Source organism: Oncorhynchus mykiss, chromosome 1 (genome assembly GCF_013265735.2).
Source record: "Oncorhynchus mykiss isolate Arlee chromosome 1, USDA_OmykA_1.1, whole genome shotgun sequence".
Taxonomy (NCBI): domain Eukaryota; kingdom Metazoa; phylum Chordata; class Actinopteri; order Salmoniformes; family Salmonidae; genus Oncorhynchus; species Oncorhynchus mykiss.
The window spans coordinates 81,330,243-81,351,398 of record NC_048565.1 but is presented as its reverse complement, the minus strand read 5'-3'; the positions used below and the strand labels follow the sequence as shown (position 1 = coordinate 81,351,398).

At 44.0% G+C, this 21,156-nt stretch overlaps 2 protein-coding genes across 8 annotated transcripts in view; one reads left to right on the top strand and one right to left on the bottom strand.

Annotated features, from left to right (window-relative positions):
* Positions 1 to 21,156, top strand: part of LOC110532756 (zinc finger MIZ domain-containing protein 1) — a 273,627-nt gene that overhangs the window by 98,073 nt on the left and 154,398 nt on the right. For all 7 annotated transcript variants that reach the window (XM_036986829.1, XM_036986812.1, XM_036986826.1 and 4 more), the window contains one exon: positions 4,051 to 4,124. The gene's annotated coding sequence lies outside the window, so the exon portion shown is untranslated. The remainder of the gene's footprint in view (positions 1 to 4,050; positions 4,125 to 21,156) is intronic.
* Positions 19,287 to 19,853, bottom strand: LOC118966718 (histidine-rich glycoprotein-like). The gene has a single exon (XM_036989902.1). The coding sequence runs from the start codon at positions 19,851 to 19,853 to the stop codon at positions 19,287 to 19,289; it is 567 nt and encodes a 188-aa protein (XP_036845797.1).

Below are 21,156 nucleotides of genomic sequence, written 5' to 3'. Positions count from 1 at the left end.
GAAACACTTGACTTTCAAGAGCCGCTATGGCTGAGACGTCTTTAAATAGTTCATAACAATTGCGTGACGTGACCGAGTGATGGAGGTGTGCCGTGCAACTATAAATATATTGCTCTACTTTTGACCGGAGCGCTTTGGGCCCTGGTTAAACGTAGTGCACTATGTAGGGAATAGGGTGTCATTTTGGCACTCCTATCACACATGCTCAGACCCATAAACAGAGCTCTGGCCCGAGTGAGTGAGTGAGTGAGTGAGTGAGTGAGTGAGTGAGTGAGTGAGTGAACACCAAACTACATCTGCCTGTGCATTGCTCCATGTTGTGTCATTCTGCTGCATTGTTTCCCTTCTAACACTTATACTGTGGTTTTGTTTCTGCAGAAGGGCCCATGGCATCAAGGCTACTGATACAACATCATCTAGGGCCTGCAGACACCTAGCCTGGTTAAACAAGACTGAACGCTGCACAGCTCACTATTGTTTCACGTCGGCCTCCTGAGTGGCGCAGTGGTCTAAGGCACTGCATCACAGTGCTAGTTGTGCCACTAGAGATTCTGGGTTCGGGTCCAGGCTCTGTCGCAGGCGGCCGTGACCTGGAGACCCTTGGGGCGGTGCGTAATTGGCCCAGCATCGTCTGGGTTAGGGGAGGGTTTGTCCGGCAGGGATGTCCTTGTCTTGACTCCTGTGGTGAGCCGGGCGCAGTGTACGCTGTCACTGTCACCAGGTCCACGTTGTTTCCTCCAACCCATTGGTGCGTCTGGCTTCCGGGTTAAGCGGAAGCCAGCCGGGTTAACCAATTGGATACCACAGAATTGTGGAGAAAAAGGCAGCTGAGACATGGAGTTAGTCAGAGTTGGGGAAGGGGGCTGCTTTGTGGTCTTGCTGGCTCACAGACTGACTGGCTAGCATATTGACTAGCTGACTGACTGGACTGGCTGACTAGTGCTAGGACACTAGGGGTCTTTTTTTTGAGAAGTCTTGTGAGCCACAGCACTGGGCCAAATTAAGTCATCACTCTTTATATGAATCATCTACCTACATTCTTCAGTTACAGTGAGTGAGTGATTGCATTAGTGAAGTATACATGTATTTGGTGAGGCAGCTATAGTCATCTCATACATCTGAAAGGCTGGTATTTCAGAAAAATACAAGCCCTCAAAACATAATAGATTTGTTTTAAACAAACCAAGGTAAAAGTCGTGATTGAAGCCGATATGGCCTCTCTTTCTATTGTGTCTGGTGCCTCTCCCATTCACTCTACACTGAAACGGAAATAGACTGAGCAGTTCCCAGTGGAGTGCTAAGACAATGACACCATACAGACAGCCCGCTGTGCTGCAGCTGAAAGTACTTGAGATTCACAATGGAAGACTTGCATATACATTTAGCTTTTTTGTGTGTTTTTTGTTGTTTTGTTTTTACATCTCTCTCTCTCCATCCATCTCTTTCGCATTCTCATCCTCCCAACATGCCTCCCTCCTCTCTCTTGCCTTCTCATCCTCCCAACATGCCTCCCTCCTCTCTTTTGCCTTCTCATCCTCCCAACATGCCTCCCTCCTCTCTCTTGCCTTCTCATCCTCCCTACATGCCTCCCTCCTTCTCTCTCTCGCCATCTCTCTCTTCATCTCTCTTGCCATCCATCCATCCCCCTATCTCTCTCTCTCCCTCCCTTCCTGACTCCCTCTCTATCTTTGTAGTCTAATGTCGTGGTGCTATGATTACTAAACACACACACAGTCATCTCTATATATTCATCTCTATTTCATCTCTAATTAGAAGCTAGGGGAATTCAAAGGGAGTTGATAATGAAGTTGCTAATGTTTATAAACTCAAACTAAAATGATGAATGTTGAAGAGAAATTGTTCTTCGTCAAAACGTTCAATCATGTTTTTGTCTCATATTTGGTGACTATTAGTCATTTGCTGTCCTTTGCTGTCAGGAACTGGACAGTAGTAATGATGGTTTTGGGATGGGAGAGGTTTGAGGCTTCTTTTGTCTAGCCATGTCTCGGGCAGCTGATCCAGTCTTTGATTGGCTGAAAACAAAAACCAGTGGGACTTGGGAACTGGAGGGCCAGAGTTGTGTTTCCCAGCTCTAGCCTTGGGCCAGAAGCCTCTCTGTACTGTAACTACACCCATATCCAGTTTCCAGGAGTCTCTCTCTAAGTTCTGTACTCAAGTCAGCCATCTCGATGAGATCAGATGAGTCTTCTCCAGTGCGTCACATGACAATAACATTTGTCATTTAACACAGAATATATATATATATAGTTGAAGTCAGAAGTTTACATACACCTTAGCCAAATACATTTAAACACAGTTTTTCCCAATTTCTGACATTTAATCCTAGAAAAAGTTCCCTGTATTAAGTCAGTTAGGATCACCACTTTATTTTAAGAATGTGAAATGTCAGAATAATAGTAGAGAATGATTTATTTAAACCTTTATTTATTTCATCACATTCCCAGTGTGTCAGAAGATCCACTCAATTAGTATTTGGCAGCATTTTCTTTAAATTGTTTAACTTGGGTCAGATGTTTCGGGTAGCCTTCCACAAGCTTCCCACAATAAGTTGGGTGAATTTTGGCCCATTCCTCCTGACAGAGCTGGTGTAACTGAATCAGGTTTGTAGGCCTCCTTGCTCAAACACGCTTTTTCATATCTTCCCACAAATTTTCTATAGGATTGAGGTCAGGGCTTTGTGATGGCCACTCCAATACCTTGACTTTGTTGTCCTTAAGCCATTTTGACACAACTTTGGAAGTATGCTTGTGGTTATTGTCCATTTGGAAGACCCATTTGTGGCCAAGCTTTAACTTCCTGACTGATGTCTTGAGATGTTGCTCCAATATATCCACATAATTTTCCTGCCTCATGATGCCATCTATTTTGTGAAGTGCACCAGTCCCTCCTGCAGTAAAGCACCCACACAACATGATTCTGCCACCCCCATGCTTCACGGTTGGGAGGGTGTTCTTCAGCTTGTAAGCCTCCCCGTTACCCTCCAAACATAACGATGGTCATTATGGCCAAACAGTTCTATTTTTATTTCATCAGACCAGAGGACATTTCTCCAAAAGTACGATCTTTGTTCCCATGTGCAGTTGCAAACCGTAGTCTGGCTTTTTTATGGTGGTTTTGGAGTAGTGGCTTCTTCCTTGCTGAGCGGCCTTTCAGGTTATGTGGATATAGATACTTTTGTACCTGTTTCCTCCAGCATCTTCACAAGATCCCTTGAAATACATCCACAGTTACACCTCCATCTGACTCAAATTATGTCAATTAGCCTATCAGAAGCTTCTAAAGCCATGACATCATTTTCTGGAATTTTCCAAGCTGTTTAAAGGCACAGTCAACTTAGTGTATGTAAACTTCTGACCAACTGGAATTGTGATATAGTGAAATAATCTGTCTGTAAACAATTTTTTGAAAAATTACTTGTGTCATGCACAAAGTAGATGTTCTAACCAACTTGCCAAAATTATAGTTTTTTTAACAAGAAATTTGTGGAGTGGTTGAAAAACAAGTTTTAATGACTCTGACCTAAGTGTATGTAAACTTCCGACTTCAACTGTACATATTTTTGACATTTGATTTAAAGTTATCAATTTGTAGTAGTTCGTCTTTTGGAGGATCATATGTTACTACTAACCCATACCGGCCATCCACAGTGAATGATGGTAAAGAAACCTATATTTGCCAGTCTGTTTCAGCTCTCTCAGCAACTCCCATTGAATTGTCATGCCAAACATGTTTGCAGGAGAGCAGTAGCAGACCCAGACTGTCAACCAGGCTTTGTTGCTCATGTGTAGTGTAGCACATTTCTGGTAACTTTCCCCAAATTCCCCAGTTTTCCAGAAATCCTGGTTGGAGGATCATGGGGTTCCTGCTTATAACCTCCTGATTCTGTGAATTTTCCAAGTCGGGATTTCTGGAATTTTGGGAAGGTTACTGGATTTTTTTTTACCCTTCTCATGGACAAAACATAATATTTTCTAGATGTTTTGTACTGAGTGGTCCTAATATGTTTTGTGTTTCTGTTCTTCATTCCAGGCATGTTCTATGATTGATGAGGAAGTAGCGAAGGCTTTGGTTAATAGGAAACACAAGAACCTCCCTCTCCGCTGGTAAGACATGGTGATTTACGAGCCCTCTATCCTCATCATGCACAACATCTGCTCTCACAGACAGACACACTCTGGCTGCATCCCAAATGGCACTCTATTCCCTGTTTATTGCACTTCTTTTGCCCTGGGCCCAGGTAGACTTGTGCCATTTGGGACGCTGACCCCTTTCTTTGCATGTTTTATAGACAAGAGGTCTCTACAATGACATTGATCTGGTTGTGATCTAGATGGATGGATATGCAGGCAGTACTGTTGTTTATATATTTGTCACAGACCTTGCAGATTGGGTTTGAGGAACAAGAGAGAAAAGGCAGACCGGTTTTGTTCTAGACCAGGGTTTCCAAAACTGGGTCCTAGGGCCCACCCTGGGTGCACGTTTAGTTTTTTACCCTAGCACTACACAGCTGATTCAAGTAACCATCTCATGAAGCTTTGATTATTTGAATCAGTTGTGTAGTGCTAGGACACTAGGGGAACCCTGTTCTAGAGAAAAATCATTGACTGGTTTTGGTCTTCTACACTGAACAAAAATATAAACGCAACATGTAAAGTGTTGGTCCCATGTTTCATGAACTGAAATAAAAGATCCCAGAAATGTTCCATATGCACAAAAAGCTTGTAGTGAGCATTTCTCCTTTGCCAAGATAATCCATCCACCTGACGGACGTGGCATATCAAGAAGTTGATTAAACAGCATGATCGTTACACATGTGCACCTTGTGCCTGGGACAATAAAAGACAGCTCTAAAATGTGCAGTTTTGTCTCACAGCACAATGCTACAGAAGGGAGTTTGCAATTGGCATGCTGACTGCAGGAATGTGCACCAGAGCTGTTGCCAGGGAATTGAATGTTCATTTCTCTACCAAAAGCCGCCTCCAACATCGTTTTAAAGAATTTGGCAGTACATCCAACCGTCCTCGCAACCGCAGACCCATGTGTATGGCGTTATGTGGGTGAGCGGTTTGCTGATGTCAACATTGTGAAAAGTGTCCCATGGTGGCAGTGAGGTTATGGTATGGACAGGCATAAGCTACGGACAACAAACACAATTGCATTTTATCAATGGCAATTTGAATGCACAGAGATACCGTGACGAGATCCTGAGGACCATTGCCGTTCCATTCATCTGCCGCCATCACCTCATGTTTCAGCATGATAATGCTTGCATGTCGCAAGGATCTGTACACAATTCCTGAACGCTGGAAATGTCCCAGGTTCTTCCATGACCTGCGTACTCACCAGACATGTCACCCATTGAGCAAGTTTGGCTCTGGATCGACGTGTACGACAGTGTGTTCCAGTTTCCGTAAATATCCAGCAACTTCGCACAGCCATTGAAGAGGAGCCTGACAGCATTCCACAGGCCACAGTCAACAGCCTGATCAACTCTTATTTATTGAACCTTTATTTAACCAGGAAGGGCTCATTGAGATTAAAATCTCTTTTTCAAGAGCGCCCTGGCCAAGATGGGCAGCACCAAGTCATTACAAAAAAATTAGACAGACAACATGAAAAACTACAAGTACTCCTATGTGAAGGAGATGTGTCACGCTGCATGAGGCAAATGGTGGTCACACCAGGCACTGGTTTTCTGATCCACGCCCCTACCTTTTTTAAGGTATCTGTTACCAACAGATGCATATCTGTATTCCTAGTCATTTGAAACCCATAGATTAGGGCCTAAGGAATTTATTTAAATTGACTGATTTCCTTATATGAATTGGAACTTGGTAAAATCTTTGAAATTATTGCATGTTGCGTTTATATTTTTGTTCAGTATAGAATCTAGAGCAATGAGACCTGCCATAGAATATACAGGCTGGATTTTACTGTTCTAGACCTGTCAGAGAACATACAGACTGGTTTTTAGTGTTTTAGACCTGTCAGAGAACATACAGCCTGGTTTTTAGTGTTTTAGACCTGTCAGAGAACATACAGCCTGGTAATTTAGTGTTTTAGACCTGTCAGAGAACATACAGCCTGGTATTTAGTGTTTTAGACCTGTCAGAGAACATACAGCCTGGCTTTTAGTGTTTTAGACCTGTCAGAGAACATACAGCCTGGTATTTAGTGTTTTAGACCTGTCAGAGAACATACAGCCTGATATTTAGTGTTTTAGACCTGTCAGAGAACATACAGCCTGGTATTTAGTGTTTTAGACCTGTCAGAGAACATACAGCCTGGTATTTAGTGTTTTAGACCTGTCAGAGAACATACAGCCTGGTATTTAGTGTTTTAGACCTGTCAGAGAACATACAGCCTGGTATTTAGTGTTTTAGACCTGCCAGAAGATATGCAGACTGGTTTTTAGTGTTCTAGACCTGTCAGAGAACATGCAGACTGGTTTTTAGTGTTGTAGACCTGTCAGAAGATATGCAGACTGGTTTTTAGTGTTGTAGACCTGTCAGAAGATATGCAGACTGGTTTTTAGTGTTGTAGACCTGTTAGAAGATATGCAGACTGGTTTTTAGTGTTGTAGACCTGTTAGAAGATATGCAGACTGGTTTTTAGTGTTATAGAACTGTCAGAAGATATGCAGACTGGTTTTGGTGCTCTAGGGCAGTCAGAGAATGTGCATTAATGCTTCGCAATTTCACATGTTCACGTCTGCTCACATTTGACATGTATTAAGAGGTTTTTTATTTGACCTCAAACCCCCCTAAATGCATACTGAGTCAATCTCGGTCTAATGTTTTGGTTGGTATTTGGGAGGGGGGGGGGAGTATAATAGATGCAACCTGTGATGTGTGAGGGGGAAAGAAAGGAGAGAGGCTATACTGTAAGTCATGCATATCAGATTACGCATTTTCCCCCTGTTTTTATCATGGCCTTTAAGCAAACGCACCACACACAATCTGGCCTGTGTGTGTGTTTGTAATTGTGCAGTCACATGAGCCAGGAGGGTTGCCGAGCATTGGAATTCCTTGTCTGGTATTTCTTGATTCTTCAGAAACACACTGTGTGTGCGCGCGTGCGCATACTGTATGTGGAGATTGGATGTATTTCAGAATTGAAATGCTGGCCTTCTGCTCTGAAGAAACAGCTTGTTTCTGTTAGCAGCTATTGGCTACTGCTCCTTCCCTCACAGAGGGAAGCTAGTCACTGTATCTGTATGAATAACATTGTTTATGCATATTTTGATTCTTACAATTAAATCACAATGCCTCGATGCCATGTGTTAAGTCTATCTCTCCAGTCATTTAGTATTGTGATGAATTGAGTGATAGTCAGTGATACTGTGTGATACACAGAGCAAACGTTTAGATTGAGAGTCATGGTGCGCTCAATGCTTGTCACTGATTGGTAGGTCATTTCTGTGTCAAACTAAAATGATTGCTAGAGATTAAAAAGCAGAGTGGTCTGGTTATCCGACATGACTTTACGCAGCCTATGGTTGCACAAGAGCTTTAAATAGATAGAATTGCAACGCCCTTTTCTACTTCAGTGTTTGGTTGAGGTGTGAATGAATCCATGATCTTCTACATAGCCTCGACAACTGATATCAAAGTCGATCAGTTGTTATCAAAGTAAACCGGGTGATATGAAAGTCAATCAGATGTTCCTTAGTTCAAGTTCCACCCAATCAGATTAATATTGTTGGGAATTAAAACCGAGGTAGATAGCTCATTCTCTGTCTCTGAGTAGTAACTGGCAGTGCTCACACCTGGTCAGTCAGTTGATATCAAAGTGCACCGTCTGATATGAAAAGCTAACAGGATAGCCAATCAGAACAAGGGGGATGGTGCAGGTACTCTAGCCTACATGCGTAAGAGCCTTTGTATCCATGCTTGAAATAGGATATTGTTACGTCTGTAATGCTGTAACACTCCCCTTCAGTAAACACTGCTATCATGAATAAACACTAGTAATGGACATAGCCTTATCCTGGTGACTATGTTCAGGCTGTATACTCTAGATTATAGTGTGTGTGTGTCCGTCCATACATGTCTGTGTGTGTCTTGTCTGTAAGTGCAAATGTGAGTAATGGAGTCCTTCTTCACCCCTCTGCTGTGTGACTGAGGCCAGTACCACAGTGTACTTTCCCCTCAGGAGGGTGAGAGCCAGAGAGGAGGAGCTGGAGATAGCTGTGCCTGGGTCAGGATTACCACAGACGGGCCTCTCAATTCAATTCAATTCAGTTTAAGGGCTTTATTGGCATGGGAAACATATGTTAACATTGCCAAAGCAAGTGAAGTAGATAATAAACAAAAGTGAAATAAACAATAACAATTAATAGTAAACATTACACTCCAAAAGAATGAAGACAGTGAAGTTGATAATTGATTTGGAGCGAGGTCAGGTATTGCGTGTCACTCTGGAACAGTGTGTCATAATGGGGATCATTTCATTCCCAGAAACGCACAAACATACACACATTCACATACACACACACTTGTGCTGTATCTGGTGTTAATATGGAATGTCACAACCCTTACTATGGTGAAGGGGAAAGCAGCATCTGTACCCACTGACTAAATAACACTAAATCACATTACTAAACATACAGTTAAGAGGATTATTTCTGATCTTTTTTTTTTTCCATTGGCTGGACAAATCTGCAATCTAAAAATTAAATACTTACATTATTTTTTTTACTGTCTCTCTGTCCACCATTTTCATTTTTCCAATCCAGATGAAGATGGTCATTTTGAACTCTGACCTTTATGCTATGTGGATTGTGTTTTGTTGGGCTTTTACAAGATCATTATTTAGCCCATTCCTGTTATAATGAGCTCAGTGAAACCATGCACGCACGCACGCACGCACGCACACACACACACACACACACACACACACACACACACACACACACACACACACACACACACACACACACACACACACACACACACACACACACACACACACACACACAGGATTGTTATTACATGTAGTATTTGTTTTCAAGCTTTCTTTTAAGTTTCTGTTTTTCCATTCTGTCCCACACACTTTATAATCTAGCGTATACAGCCTGTACATAGTCCCAGGATACTAGTGTTTATTCATGATAACATGATAGCAGTGTTTGCTAAAGGGGAGTGTTACAGCATTACAGACGTAACAATATCCTATTTCAAGCATGGATACAAAGGCTCTTACGCATGTAGGCTACAGTACCTGCACCATCCCCCTTGTTCTGATTGGCTATCCTGTTAGCTTTTCATATCAGACGGTGCACTTTGATATCAACTGACTGACCAGGTGTGAGCACTGCCAGTTACTACTCAGAGACAGAGAATGAGCTATCTACCTCGGTTTCCATTAGGTTTTAGGTTTTATTTATTCACACTGAAGAAAAGAAGTGAAAGACAAAACAGTGCAGATATAAACTGGTAAAACGGTGTGCAGGTGAGGTTGGAAGACTAAAAGGGCTGATATGAAAACTACACAAATCTATGTACAAAAAAAAAGTTAATTCAGTCAAACAAAGCATATTAATTATAATTGTACATGATATACTCAGTATTCAAGAAAAAGTGTGTGTGTGTGTGTTACATGGAGGGGATTATTGGTTAGTTTGATTCATCAGGCTGACCACCAGTCTTCGCTTGAAGTTATTGAGGGATAATGAGGTTTTGTCAATGTGAAGATAAGAATTCCAGAGTATCTGATAGAGAATTGACTATGAGGTGCAGCAGTGGGGAAGGTGAAGGTTATCACAGTGTCTTGTGTTATATAGATGGCTTTCAGAATGAACCTGGAACAATCCATTGAAGGGTTTAGGTAAACTGTCTCAGAGGTATGAGTATTTGTAGATGGAAGTGCATAATTTCATCAACAAACAATATTAATCTGATTGGGTGGGACTTGAACTAATAAACATATGATTTGGTGGGACTTGAACTAATGAACATCTGACTTTCTTATCAGCCGTTTTACTTTGATAACATGTTACATTCATACCTACATTTGAGTCTTTTAGTAGACACTCTTATCTTAGTTAGTGCATTCATCTTAAGATACAGTGGGGCAAAAAAATATTTAGTCAGCCACCAATTGTGCAAGTTCTCCCACTTCAAAAGATGACAGAGGCCTGTAATTTTCATCATAGGTACACTTCAACTAAAAAAAAATCCAGAAAATCACCTTGTAGGATTTTGAATTAAGTAATTTGCAAATTATAGTGGAAAATAAGTATTTGGTCAATAACAAAAGTTTATTTCAATACTTTGTTATATACCCTTTGTTGGCAATGACAGAGGTCTAACATTTTCTGTAAGTCTTCACAAGGTTTTCACACACAGTTGCTGGTATTTTGGCCCATTCCTCCATGCAGATCTCCTCTAGAGCAGTGATGTTTTGGGGCTGTTGCTGGGCAACACGGACTTTCAACTCCCTCCAAAGATTTTCTATGGGGTTGAGATCTGGAGACTGGCTAGGCCACTCCAGGACCTTTTAAGTGCTTCTTACGAAGCCACTCCTTCGTTGCCCGGGCGGTGTGTTTGGGATCATTGTCATGCTGAAAGACCCAGCAACGTTTCATCTTCAATGCCCTTGCTGATGGAAGGAGTTTTTCACACAAAATCTCACGATACATGGCCCCATTCATTCTTTCCTTGGTCCCTTTGCAGAAAAACAGCCCCAAAGCATGATGTTTCCACCCCCATGCTTCACAGTAGGTATGGTGTTCTTTGGATGCAACTCAGCATTCTTTGTCCTCCAAACACGACAAGTTGAGTTTTTACCAAAAAGTTGTATTTTGGTTTCATCTGACCATATGACATTCTCCCAATCTTCTTCTGGATCATCCAAATGCTCTCTAGCAAACTTCAGACGGGCCTGGACATGTACTGGCTTAAGCAAGGGGATACGTCTGGCACTGCAGGATTTGAGTCCCTGGCGGCGTAGTGTGTTACTGATGGTAGGCTTTGTTACTTTGGTCCCAGCTCTCTGCAGGTCATTCACTAGGTCCCCCCGTGTGGTTCTGGGATTTTTTGCTCTTGTTATCATTTTGACCCCACGGGGTGAGATCTTGCATGGAGCCCCAGATCGAGGGAGATTATCAGTGGTCTTGTATGTCTTCCATTTCCTAATAATTGCTCCAAACCAAGCTGCTTACCTATTGCAGATTCAGTCTTCCCAGCCTGGTGCAGGCCTCCAATTTTGTTTCTGGTGTCCTCTTTGGTCTTGGCCGTAGTGGAGTTTGGAGTTTGACTGTGAGGTGGACAGGTGTCTTTTATACTGATAACAAGTTCAAACAGGTGCCATTAATACAGGTAACAAGTGGAGGACAGAGGAGCCTCTTAAAGAAGTTGGGAAGAGCCTCTTAAAGAAGTCTGTGAGAGCCAGCAATCTTACTTTTTTGTAGGTGACCAAATACTTATTTTCCACCATAATTTGCAAATAAATTCATTAAAAATCCTACAATGTGATTTTCTGGATTTTTCTTCTCATTTTGTCTGTCATAGTTGAAGTGTACCTATGATGAAAATTACAGGCCTCTCTCATCTTTTTATATGGGAGAACTTGCACAGTTGGTGGCTGACAATACTTTTTTACCCCACTGTAGCTAGGTGAGACAACCACAAATCAAATCAAATGTTATTGGTCACATACACATTTTTAGCAGATGTTAATGCGAGTGTAGTGAAATGCTTGTGCTTCTAGTTCCGACAGTGCAGTAATATCTAACAAGTAATCTAACAATTCCCCAACAACTACCTAATACACACAAATCTAAAGAGGCGGATGAGAATATGAATATATCGATGAGCGATGGCCGAGCGGCATAGGTAAAGTGCAATAGATGTTATAAAATACAGTATTTAAACTCAGCAAAAAAACTTTATTTCAAAAATAATTTGTAAAAATCCAAATAACTTCACAGATCTTCATTTTAAAGGGTTTAAACACTGTTTCCCATGCTTGTTCAAGGTACCATAAAAAATTAATGAACATGCACCTGTGGAACGGTCGATAAGACACTAACAGACGGTAGTGCTACTACAGACGGTAGTCAATTAAGGTCACAGTTCGGAAAACTTAGGACGCTAAAGAGGCCTTTCTACTGACTCTGAAATTCACCAAAAGAAAGATGCCCAGGGTCCCTGCTCATCTGCGTGAACGTGCCTTAGGCATGCTGCAAGGAGGCATGAGGACTGCAGATGTGGCCAGGGCAATAATTTGCAATGTCCGTACTGTGAGACGCCTAAGACAGCACTACAGCGAGACAGGATGGACAGCTGATCGTCCTCGCAGTGGCAGACCACGTGTAACAACACCTGCACAGGATCGGTACGTCCGAACATCACACCTGCGGGACAGGTACAGGATGGCAACAACAACTGCCCGAGTCACACCAGGAACACACAATCCCTCCATCAGTGTTGAGAGAGGCTGGACTGAGGGCTTGTAGGCCTGTTGTAAGGCAGGTTCTCAACAGACATCACCGGCAACAACGCCGCCTATGGGCACAAACCCACCGTCGCTGGACCAGACAGGACTGACAAAAAGTGCTCTTCACGGACGAATCGCAGTTTTGTCTCACCAGGGGTGATGGTCGGATTCACGTTTATCGTTGAAGGAATCGGAATTACACAGAGGTCTGTATTCTGGAGCGGGATCGAGGTGGAGGGTCCGTCATGGTCTGGGGCGGTGTGCCACAGCATCATCGGACTGAGCTTGTTGTCATTGCAGGCAATCTCAAAGCTGTGTGTTACAGGGAAGACATCCTCCTCCCTCATGTGGTACCCTTCCTGCAGGCTCACTCCAGCATGACAATGCCACCAGCCATACTGCTCGTTCTGTGCGTCATTTCCTGCAAGACAGGAATATCAGTGTAATGCCATGGCCAGCGAAGAGCCTGGATCTCAATCCCATTGAGCACGTCTGGGACCTGTTGGATCGGAGTGAGGGCTAGGGCTGTTCCCCCCAGAAATGTCCAGGAACTTGCAGGTGCCTTGGTGGAAGAGTGGGGTAACATCTCACAGCAAGAACTGGCAAATCTGGTGCAGTCCATGAGGAGGAGATGCACTGCAGTAGTTAATGCAGCTGGTGGCCACACTAGATACTGTTACTTTTGACCCCCCCCCCCCCTTGTTCAGAGACACATTATTCAGTTTCTATTAGTCACATGACTGTAGAACTTGTTCAGTTTATGTCTCAGTTGTTGAATCTTGTTCTGTTCATACAAATATTTACACATGTTAAGTTTGCTGAAGATAAATGCAGTTGACAGTGAGAGGATGTTTATTTTTTTGCTGAGTTTACATATGATCTGAGTAAAGTAAGATATGTAAACGTTATTAAAGTGCCATTATTTCAAATGGCTTTATTTAAAGTGATTAGTGATCCTTTTATTGAAGTGTCCAGCGATTGGGTCTCAATGTAGGCAGCAGCCTCTCTGAGTTAGTGATGGCTGTTTAGCAGTCTGATGGCTTTTTTCAGTCTCGCGGTCCCAGCCTTGATGCACCTTTACTGACCTCGACTTCTGGATGGTAGCGGTGTGAACAGGCAGTGGCTCGGGTGGTTGTTTTCCTTGATGATCTTTTTGGCCTTCCTGTTACATCGACCGCTGTAGGTGTCATGGAGGGCAGGTAATTTACCATTGGTGATGCGTTGTGCAGACCGCTCCACTCTCTGGAGAGCCTTGTGGTTGAGGGCGGTGCAGTTGCCGTACCAGGCTGTGATGCAGCCCGACAGGATGCTCTCGATTGTGCATCTGTAGAAGTTTGTCAGGGTGTTGGGTGACAAGCAAAATTTCTTCAGCCTTCTGAGGTTGAAGAGGCGCTGTTACGGCTTCTTCATCACACTGTCTGTGTGGGTGGACCAGTTCAGTTTGTCTGTGATGTGTACACCGAGGAACTTAAAACTTTCCAGCTTCTCCACTGCTGTCCCGTCGATGTGGATAGGGGTGTGCTCCCTCTGCTGTTTCCTGAAGTCCACGATCATCTCCTTTGTTTTTTTGCCATTGAGTGAGAGGTTGTTTTCCTGAAACCACTCACCGAGTGCCCTCACCTCCTCCCTGTATGCCGTCTCGTTGTTGTTGGTAATCAAGCCCACTGTTGTGTCGTCTGCAAACTTGATGATTGAGTTGGAGGCGTGCGTAGTCGTGGGTGAACAGGGAATACAGGAGGGGGCTGAGCACGCACCCTTATGGAGCCCCAGTGTTGAGGGTCAGCAAAGTGGAGATGTTGTTTCCTACCTTCATCACCTGGGGGCGGCCCGTCAAAGTCCAGGATTCAATTGCACAGGACGGGGTTGAAACCCAGGGCCTCCAGCTTGATGATGAGCTTAGAGGGTACTATGGTGTTGAATGCTGAGCTGTAGTCAATGAACAGCTTTCTTACAGTGCCTTGCGAAAGTATTCGGCCCCCTTGAACTTTGCGACCTTTTGCCACATTTCAGGCTTCAAACATAAAGATATAAAACTGTATTTTTTTGTGAAGAATCAACAACAAGTGGGACACAATCATGAAGTGGAACGACATTTATTGGATATTTCAAACTTTTTTAACAAATCAAAAACTGAAAAATTGGGCGTGCAAAATTATTCGGCCCCCTTAAGTTAATACTTTGTAGCGCCACCTTTTGCTGCAATTACAGCTGTAAGTCGCTTGGGGTATGTCTCTATCAGTTTTGCACATCGAGAGACTGAATTTTTTCCCATTCCTCCTTGCAAAACAGCTCGAGCTCAGTAAGGTTGGATGGAGAGCATTTGTGAACAGCAGTTTTCAGTTCTTTCCACAGATTCTCGATTGGATTCAGGTCTGGACTTTGACTTGGCCATTCTAACACCTGGATATGTTTATTTTTGAACCATTCCATTGTAGATTTTGCTTTATGTTTTGGATCATTGTCTTGTTGGAAGACAAATCTCCGTCCCAGTCTCAGGTCTTTTGCAGACTCCATCAGTTTCTTCCAGAATGGTCCTGTATTTGGCTCCATCCATCTTCCCATCAATTTTAACCATCTTCCCTGTCCCTGCTGAAGAAAAGCAGGCCCAAACCATGATGCTGCCACCACCATGTTTGACAGTGGGGATGGTGTGTTCAGCTGTGTTGCTTTTACGCCAAACATAATGTTTTGCATTGTTGCCAAAAAGTTCAATTTTGGTTTCATCTGACCAGAGCACCTTCTTCCACATGTTTGGTGTGTCTCCCAGGTGGCTTGTGGCAAACTTTAAACGACACTTTTTATGGATATCTTTAAGAAATGGCTTTCTTCTTGCCACTCTTCCATAAAGGCCAGATTTGTGCAATATTCGACTGATTGTTGTCCTATGGACAGAGTCTCCCACCTCAGCTGTAGATCTCTGCAGTTCATCCAGAGTGATCATGGGCCTCTTGGCTGCATCTCTGATCAGTCTTCTCCTTGTATGAGCTGAAAGTTTAGAGGGACGGCCAGGTCTTGGTAGATTTGCAGTGGTCTGATACTCCTTCCATTTCAATATTATCGCTTGCACAGTGCTCCTTGGGATGTTTAAAGCTTGGGAAATCTTTTTGTATCCAAATCCGGCTTTAAACTTCTTCACAACAGTATCTCGGACCTGCCTGGTGTGTTCCTTGTTCCACTTCATGATTGTGTCCCACTTGTTGATTCTTCACAAAAAAATACAGTTTTATATCTTTATGTTTGAAGCCTGAAATGTGGCAAAAGGTCGCAAAGTTCAAGGGGGCCGAATACTTTCGCAAGGCACTGTACATAGGTATTCCTCCTATCAAGATGGGATAGGGCAGTTTGATGGTGATTGCATCATCTGTGGACCTGCAAGATGGCGTCGTGGTCGGATTTGCCAAAGGGAGGGCGGGGGTGGGCTTTGTATGCATCACGGACGTTAGCAGTGAACGAGTGTATTACCCCCGCAAGTACTGGAATCAGTATGTTGATAGAGTTTAGGTAGCCTTGTTCTCAAATGTACTTTGTTAAAATCCCTAGCTACAATAAATGCAGCCTCCGGATATATGGTTTCCAGTTTACATAGAGTTCAGTGAAGTTCCTTGAGGGTCGTCGTGGTGTCTGCTTGAGGGGGAATGTACACGGCTGTGACGATAACTGACGAGAATTCTCTTGGGAGGTAATATGGCCGGCATTTGATTGTAAGGAATTCTTGGTCGGATGAGCAGAAGGACTTGAGTTCCTGTATGTTGTTATGATAACACTATGAGTCGTTATTCATGAAGCATACTCTCCCGCCTTTCCTCATCTCAGGGAGGTGTTTATCTCTGTCGGTGCGATGCATGGAGAAGCCCTGTGGCTGAACCGATATCCCGAGTGAGCCATGTTTCCGTGAAACCGAGAATGTTACAATCTTTGATGTCTCTCTGGAAGGCAACCCTTGCTCGATTTTCGTCTACCTTGTTGTCAAGAGCCGTTGGACATTGGCGAGTAGTATACTCTGGAGCAGTGGGCGAAGTGCACGTCTACGGAGCCTGACCAGGAGGCCGTTCCGTCTGCCCCTTCTGCGGCACCGTTGTTTTGGGTTGGCTTCTGGGAGTCGGTCCATTGTCCTGGGTGGTGGTCCAAACAGAGGATCCGCTTCGGGAAAGTCGTATATCTAGTCATAATGTTGGTAAGTTGAAGTCACTCTTATATCCAATAGTTTTTCCTGGCTGTATGTAATAAGACTTAAGGTTTCCTGGGGTAACAATGTAAAAAATAATACATAAACTAAATACTGCATAGTTTCCTAAGGACTCAAAGCAAGGCAACCATCTCTGTCGGCCCCATTTTGTCACAGGCATAGTAAGTACACGTTTCCTCAATAAAGTAGTTATCAGCGAATTACCACTCTCCATATGTTCATGCATAGTGGTGGCTGCATCATGTTATGGGTATGCTTGTAATAGTTAAGGACTGGGGAGTTTTTCAGGATTAACAAATAAATGGAATGGCGCTAAGCACAGGCAAAATCCTAGAGGAAAACCTTGTTCAGTCTGCTTTCCTCCAGACACTGGGAGATTAATTCACCTTTCAGCAGGACAATATCCTTAAACACAAGGCCGAACCGAGTCGCACAGCGGTATAAGGCAATGCATCTCAGTGCTAGAGGAGTCACTACAGACCCGGGTTCGATTCCAGGCTTTATCACAACCGACCATGATTTGGAGTCCCATAGGGCGGCACACAATTGGCCCAGCGTCGTCCGGGTTTGGCTGTGATAGGCTGTCATTGAAAATAAGAATTTGTTCTTAACTGATTTGCCTGGTTAAATAAATGGAATAAAATACACTGAAGTTGCTTACCAAGAAGACAGTGAATGTTCCTTAGTGGACGAGTTACAGTTTTGACTTAAATCTACTTGAACATCAATGGCAAGACCTGAAAATGGTTATTTAGCAATGACCAACAACCAATTTGACAGAGTTAAAGAATTTTGAAAAGAATAAGGGACAAATATTGTACAATCCAGGTGAAAGACGCCCAGCTGTAATCACTGGGTGATTCTAACATGTATTAACTTGAGCGTGTATACTTATGTAAAGGGGATATTTCTGTATTGTATTTTCAATAAATTTGCAAACATTTTCTAAAAACATCTGTTCACTTTGTAATTAATTGATATTGTGTGTATATGGGTGAGAAAAATCTATGTAATCCATTTTGAATTCAGGCTTTAACACAACAATATGTGGAATAAGTCAAGGAGTATGAATACTTTTTGAAGGCAGTGTATCTAACAAGCTCTGTAATCAGATCTTAACTGATAACTGCTACCAGTTGTTGTATTTCCCAGTAGAGGGTACACTAGATCTATCTGAAATGTCACAGGGAAGAATTATGTTTTTAAATGTCAGTGTCGAATATAATAGCAATGTAGATGTGTAGCTAGAGCTATATGGGAGCAGTGTGTGTGTGTGTCTGTCCCTGTGTGTCTCTCTCTCTGTGTGCCTGTCTGCCCCTGTGTGTCTGTCCCTGTGTGTCTGTCCCTGTGTATCTGTCCCTGTATGTCTGTCCCTGTGTGTCTGTCCCTGTCTGTCTGTCTGTCTCTGTCTCTGTCTCTCTCTCTCGCTGCATGTCTCATTGCAGCCTGCTGAAAGGAGGTTAGAAGAAGTAATCTGTCTCGTGTAAAAAGGGAAGTAGGGATGGGGGGGTGCTAAAGTGGCCAGATTGAATGGAGGAGGAGGAAGAGAGAGCAGTTCTTACTAGCTAACATCTGGGCCAGTTCTGCTTCTCAGAGAGAGTCTTGATCCTATTCCTTGTTATACGGTAGTATTTGAATCTCTAGAGTTGTATATCAGACACAAGCACTCCATGACCTATTGTGTTGAGTTGAAACCTCCATATCCTGCTGTGACACCTGGCCAGAGCAGTATAGAGTAAAGGAGGGGATATCCAGTTCTGTCTGTCTCTGGCTGGGACTAGCCTAACACAACGCATGAACAAGGATAGAGCCTCTGCAACCAGGATTATTAATGGTGGTCCCTAGCAGTCACTGTACCTTTGTATATCTGGGAGAGAAAATAGATGTACACACCCACCACAGATCATCTTTCATCTCCAAATCTGCTTTGCCCCCCCCCCCCCTGCAGCTGTTGCAGATGATGTGACCTGTGATTGACTGCCTTTTGTTTTACATGCTGAACATGGAGCAGAGTTGGCAACACACACGCACACACTCACTCACACACATTCTTATGCATTCAAATAAACCTGCTTTTGTTGCCTGACACTCTGGAAAGGGTCCATAGTGGATCACACAGTCTCAGTATCTACTGCTTCTACACAGACGCTCTCCTGGAAACACCAGTGAGTTACACCTGAACACAGTCCTTCATTATCCTCCTCTTCACCAGCCAATTGACACCACAGTCATGGGTTTATTCAAATCAGTAGGGCTCAACAACATGCTTTTGTAGAAATGGACGTAGCGCTATTCACAAATACTTAAGTTGAACGCTGCTTTGAAACTAGAATGGTCAGGTGACACCCACTCTTCACCGCCGACCCTGACACACACACGCACACACACACACACACACACACACACACACACACACACACACACACACACACACACACACACACACACACACACACACACTCATCCTCTCATCCTCTATCCAGGAATCTGTTCATTCTCCTAATGGTGTGTGTTGTAGAGGTGTGAGGACCATGGTGTGTGTGTGGTAGAGGTGTGAGGACCATGGTGTGTGTTGTAGAGGCGTGAGGACCATGGTGTGGGTTGTAGAGGTGTGAGGACCATGGTGTGGGTTGTAGAGTTATGAGGACCATGGTGTGGGTTGTAGAGGTGTGAGGACCATGGTGTGGGCTGTAGAGGTGTGAGGACCATGGTGTGGGTTGTAGAGGTGTGAGGACCATGGTGTGGGTTGTAGAGGTGTGAGGACCATGGTGTGTGTTGTAGAGGTGTGAGGACCATGGTGTGGGTTGTAGAGATGTGAGGACCATGGTGTGGGTTGTAGAGGTGTGAGGACCATGGTGTGGGTTGTAGAGGTGTGAGGACCATGGTGTGGGTTGTAGAGGTGTGAGGACCATGGTGTGGTTGTAGAGGTGTGAGGACCATGGTGTGGGTTGTAGAGGTGTGAGGACCATGGTGTGTGGGTTGTAGAGGTGTGAGGACCATGGTGTGTGGGTTGTAGAGGTGTGAGGACCATGGTGTGTGTTGTAGAGGTGTGAGGACCATGGTGTGTGTTGGAGAGGTGTGAAGACCATGGTGTGTGTTGGAGAGGTGTGAGGACCATGGTGTGGGTTGTAGAGGTGTGAGGACCATGGTGTGGGTTGTAGAGGTGTGGGGACCATGGTGTGGGTTGTAGAGGTGTGAGGACCATGGTTACACTCTGTCACCCTCCCAGAGTGCAAAGAATCTTGGCGTGACCCTGGGCAACACTCTGTCGTTCTCTGCAAACATCAAGGCAGTGATCTGCTCCTGCATGTTCATGCTCTGCAACATCCATAGAGTATTACCCTCCCTCACACAGGAAGCAGCACAGGTCCAATCCAGGCGTTGTCATCTTACGTCTGTTGACTGGGCTCACTTGTGCCATCAAATCACTGCATCTTAACCAGGTGGGCTGCAGAATTCTGGATTTCAACCTTCTCAAATGATCCCACGTCACCCCGCTCCTCTGCACACTCCACTGGCTTCTAGTCGAAGCTCGCATCCACTGCAAGACCATGGTGCTTACCTACAGAACAGAAAACGGACCTGCCTCTCCCTACCTTCAGGCTATGCTCAAACCCTACACCCCAACCCCAGCACTCTGTTCTGCCACCTCTGGTCTTTTGGTCCTCCCACCCCTACGGGATGTCAGCTCTGCCCAGTCCAAGCTGTTCTGTCCCCCTCTCTCCTTTCTATCTCTGACTTTGCTGACAGCTACTTTATTGAGGAAAGGTGTACTTACTATGCCTGTGATATGTGGTTGTATGTGGTTGTCCCACCTAGCTATCTGAAGATGAATGCAAGTCGCTCTGGATAAGAGTGTCTGCTAAATGACTAAAATGTCAAAATGTGTGTGGCAGGTGGAGAGCCAGTTGTCTACAGGGTTGAGACAGTAATGGAAACTGTGTTCGGTTTCAACCTGGACCAACAGGCCAAAGACTGGGCATCTCTAGGGGTGAGAGGTCAGAGGTCATACTGGGGAGGTATAGAGGTGGAGGCCACACAATACATATACACACACACACAAAATATGTGTTTGCCTCATTTAGCATCATTCATAAATAGAACCTTATTGATCCCTCGCAATCTTGGCGTGGATGTGTGTGTGTGTGTGTGTAAGTCTCTGTAATAAACGAGTAGGCCAGTCGTTAGCTGATCTAAGCAGATTCCACAGCCCTGAAGACAGCAAACTGCAGAAACCAACTAAATATTTTCTGTTCGGATTGCAACAATTATAATTGAACACACATTCTGGATAGTGTGTGTGTTTATTTGTTCATCATCGTAATGAATGACACACACACACCGCTCCTCCCATTCTGCTCAGCCCTGTGTTTATCGACCAAGCTCTGTAATGGAGAAACGCCTGCCCAGCAAACAAAATCAATGCTGGCTTTTTCTCCTCCAACCTGTTCTCGTTATCTGCAATGAAACCAAAACACACAGAGCAGCAACTGAACTGAAACACACCC